The sequence below is a fragment of the Dendroctonus ponderosae genome, unplaced genomic scaffold (genome assembly GCF_020466585.1).
Source record: "Dendroctonus ponderosae isolate FM_Combo_2020 unplaced genomic scaffold, Dpon_F_20191213v2 Dpon_F_20191213_9, whole genome shotgun sequence".
In the NCBI taxonomy this organism is placed as follows: Eukaryota; Metazoa; Arthropoda; class Insecta; order Coleoptera; family Curculionidae; genus Dendroctonus; species Dendroctonus ponderosae.
In genome coordinates, this window is record NW_026019116.1 from 3,720,278 (window position 1) to 3,723,376 (window position 3,099).

The 3,099-nt window shown below is 36.2% G+C and overlaps 1 protein-coding gene across 3 annotated transcripts in view; it reads right to left on the minus strand.

Annotated features, from left to right (window-relative positions):
• LOC109535912 (intraflagellar transport protein 88 homolog) overlaps positions 1–2,824 on the minus strand; it is a 19,530-nt gene extending 16,706 nt beyond the window's left edge. The window contains exons 1-2 of one of the 3 annotated variants that reach the window (XM_048669857.1): positions 2,492–2,822; positions 2,148–2,428 (exon numbers count right to left, since the gene is read on the minus strand). In XM_048669857.1, the coding sequence (XP_048525814.1) occupies positions 2,148–2,428; positions 2,492–2,650 (440 nt within the window). In that variant the 5' untranslated portion in view covers positions 2,651–2,822. Of the gene's footprint in view, positions 1–2,143; positions 2,429–2,491 lie in introns of those variants that run through there. The other 2 variants (XM_048669859.1, XM_048669858.1) reach the window with 2 other exon arrangements.
• Between the last annotated feature and the right edge of the window lie 275 nt (positions 2,825–3,099).

A 3,099-nucleotide genomic window follows, 5' to 3' on the forward strand; every position in this document is an offset into this window, starting at 1 on the left:
ATATCCCGATGATAATAAACTTACCATGTTATACAGGGTGTCCACAAATTTAAACTAATCAAATAAGAACTTTAAGTGGCTCTAACTTGATTAATTTAAACGCAACCCTATATTTTTTAACTTACCAGGAAATGCAATTTTTAATTACCTATCGAATGGTATTAGGATGTTAATAGCTAAGTTTTTGCCTTTTACAAAATACGTCAAATAGCCGTTCTGTGCACCATTTGGTGTTGTTTAATTTAAGGTTCCAATGGATATAAGTTGCCTATGCCATTTACACATGTCAAATCATTTACTTTATTTTTCAGTTTAGACTGCAAAGTCTCTTTTTGATAGCTAGAGTGGTATTGTTTTTTGTAATTGTAGACGAGTTGGTCGTTATTTCAATATTATTATTGTGTTGCTAAGTGAAAATGAAGAATTATCCAAGAGAAGAGCGTATTGACATGATTTTCACCCTTGGAGAATGTCATAAAAATTGTATATTGGCTTCTCGAGTTTATGCTCAAAAGTTTCCTGAAAGAAATCATCCTAAGCCAACAGTTTTTAAGCGTTTATTACACCAATTTGAGGAAACTGGGAGTGTCAATTATAAAAAACCCATTACAAGGAAATCTGTCACTGAAAATGAAGAAAATGTTTTCACGATAATCGGTTCACTTATCGAAAATCCCAATCTTAGTCAAAATCTAATATCCAAAAGTACTAACATTAGTCAATCAAGTATTTCCCGAATTATCAAAAAGCAGAACTTTTATCCTTATAAAATTCAGCTTTGCCAAGAACTTGATGGAAACGACTTTGAGAACCGAAGCCGAAACTGAGTTTTGCATGTGTTAGAAAAAGTGGCAGAAAATGAAAAGTTTTTCGAAAATGTGTTATTTAGTGATGAATGTACTTTTCATAACAATGGTCTCGTGAATAGACACAACTTTCATTATTATTCTGATACGAATCCACGCGCATACCGGATCATGAAAAATCAAAATAGGTGGCCAGTTAATGTGTGGGGTGGAATACTGGGCCAATATTTAATTGGACCCTATTTTTGTGAAGGACATCTAAATGGTTTGATGTTTCTCCAGTTTCTAATAAACCATCTCTCAATATGATTAGAAAGAGGAAGTCCCTTTTAATATTAGAACCAACATGTGGCTTCAATTGGATGGAGCTCCGCCTCATTAACACTGCGAAGTTCGGCAATTTTTAAGTGTCAACTTTCAAAACAGGTGGATTGGCAGAAATGGGTTTCAAAATTGGCCTCCCAGATCTCCGGACTTAACTCCACTAGATTTCTTTTTGTGGGGGTACATAAAAGGAATTATCTACCATACGCTTCCGACAACTTCACACGATATGAAAACACGCATAAGAGACGCTTTTAAAACTGTAACTCCGCAAATGTTGTCCAGAGTTAGCAGTGGTTTTGAAAAAATAATTTACAAGTGCCTGGAAATGGACGGTCAACATTTCGAACATTTGTTATAGATAATTTGCCTTTGTATTATGTTATGGTTGATATGTTATTTAACCTTTTAATTTAAAAAAACAGCAAATGGTGCACAGAACCATTATTTGGTTTATTTTGTAAAAAGGCAAAAATTTAGTTATCAACATCCAAGTACCATTCGATAGGTAATTAAAAATTGCATTTCCTGGTAAGCTAAAAAATATGGGGTTGTATTTAAACTAATCAAGTTATAGCCATATGATTTCTTGTTACACCACACTACGAATTACGTTTACATAACTTAAATAATTCGCAAGTATTTGACACATGAAAATAATATTATATTTTGATTAAATTCGAATTATTTAAAAAACCTTTAGAATTAGGCATTATAAATCGTATTAAAACAAACACTTATTTTGCTCAGAGAATCCAACTGTATAGGGTATTTCATTATTTCATTAGGTAATATATAGGGTATTTCATTTAGAAAAACACAACTTTGATACTTTTGGGACTTTTGGGACACTCTGTACATTACAAAAATATTTTTAAAATGTGCACCCGATAGGCGTTTGTGGATTCATCAAATAATACTTTGCAAAAAACAAACGGGCTAGGCGCAAACGTCCGTGCCGTATAGCGTGAATAACCCTGTATATATATTATATCGGCTAAATGAAACGCTACCTACGAGTCGTCTTTCTGCAATTCTAAAGGAGGCGTTTGCACGCTAGCCCCTTGGTTGAGGGGGTCGAATGGCTTACTGCCTCCTGAAGTGTATCCAGCCCCCCTAACGGCTGTCATGGGCCTGCTGACCCCATCCAGGCTAGTGGGGGGCCTGAATCCAGTAAGCGGCTTTCCAGAACCGGGCTTTTTAAAATTGGTCGTCGGAACGAACCCAGTCCCGGCCCTGCTATACCCTGTTCTCGGTTTATACGGAGTCTTCGGCACTGCGGATGGCTGTCGCCGAAACTGCAATCGGTGGTAAATAATGCACCATCTGACCAAAAGTCGCCTGTTTGTATCAATTCATACCTCTGTGGATGATCCAATATGAAGGACTGGTTTCGGGGTGGTCAGTCGCAGGTCGTTCTTAAATTTTAGCGCTTTATCCAGATCGGTGTTTGGCATGTCGTTTGGCAATTCGCTGCTTTCCAGTGACTTTGAAAGGTCCAGAATGTCTGCGGATGCCATTGTTGTGCACTTTCAAGCGACCCCAGCACAAACAGTTTCGATTTTCTCCCTCGATACAAACAATGCGTTGCTTGGGTTCGAGCGCATGCCATCGGAAATCGCAAACAATTCGGGTTTCCAATTTTTTAATATTATTGAAGAACTGCAGTTATACAGGGTGTTCCATAAATATGTTGAAATATTTGAACAACGTGTTCTCCTAGTCATTTTAGAGGGGTCTTCCTGACAATTTTTTAATTTGAGGTATCATATTTGATCTCCAAAATGGCGAAAAATATTAGTTTTTGCTGTTTTTCTTTAAAACGGTTAAACATAAAAACTTAAGTTGTAGTTAGGTTCTATATTGTTGAGGCGGACTCATTTTTTTTACAAACTTCTTTTTGGGTAATTCGTCTACAAAAATTGTTGTCTTTAAAAAAGACAGAATTTCCACACGTCTTTTATTACAG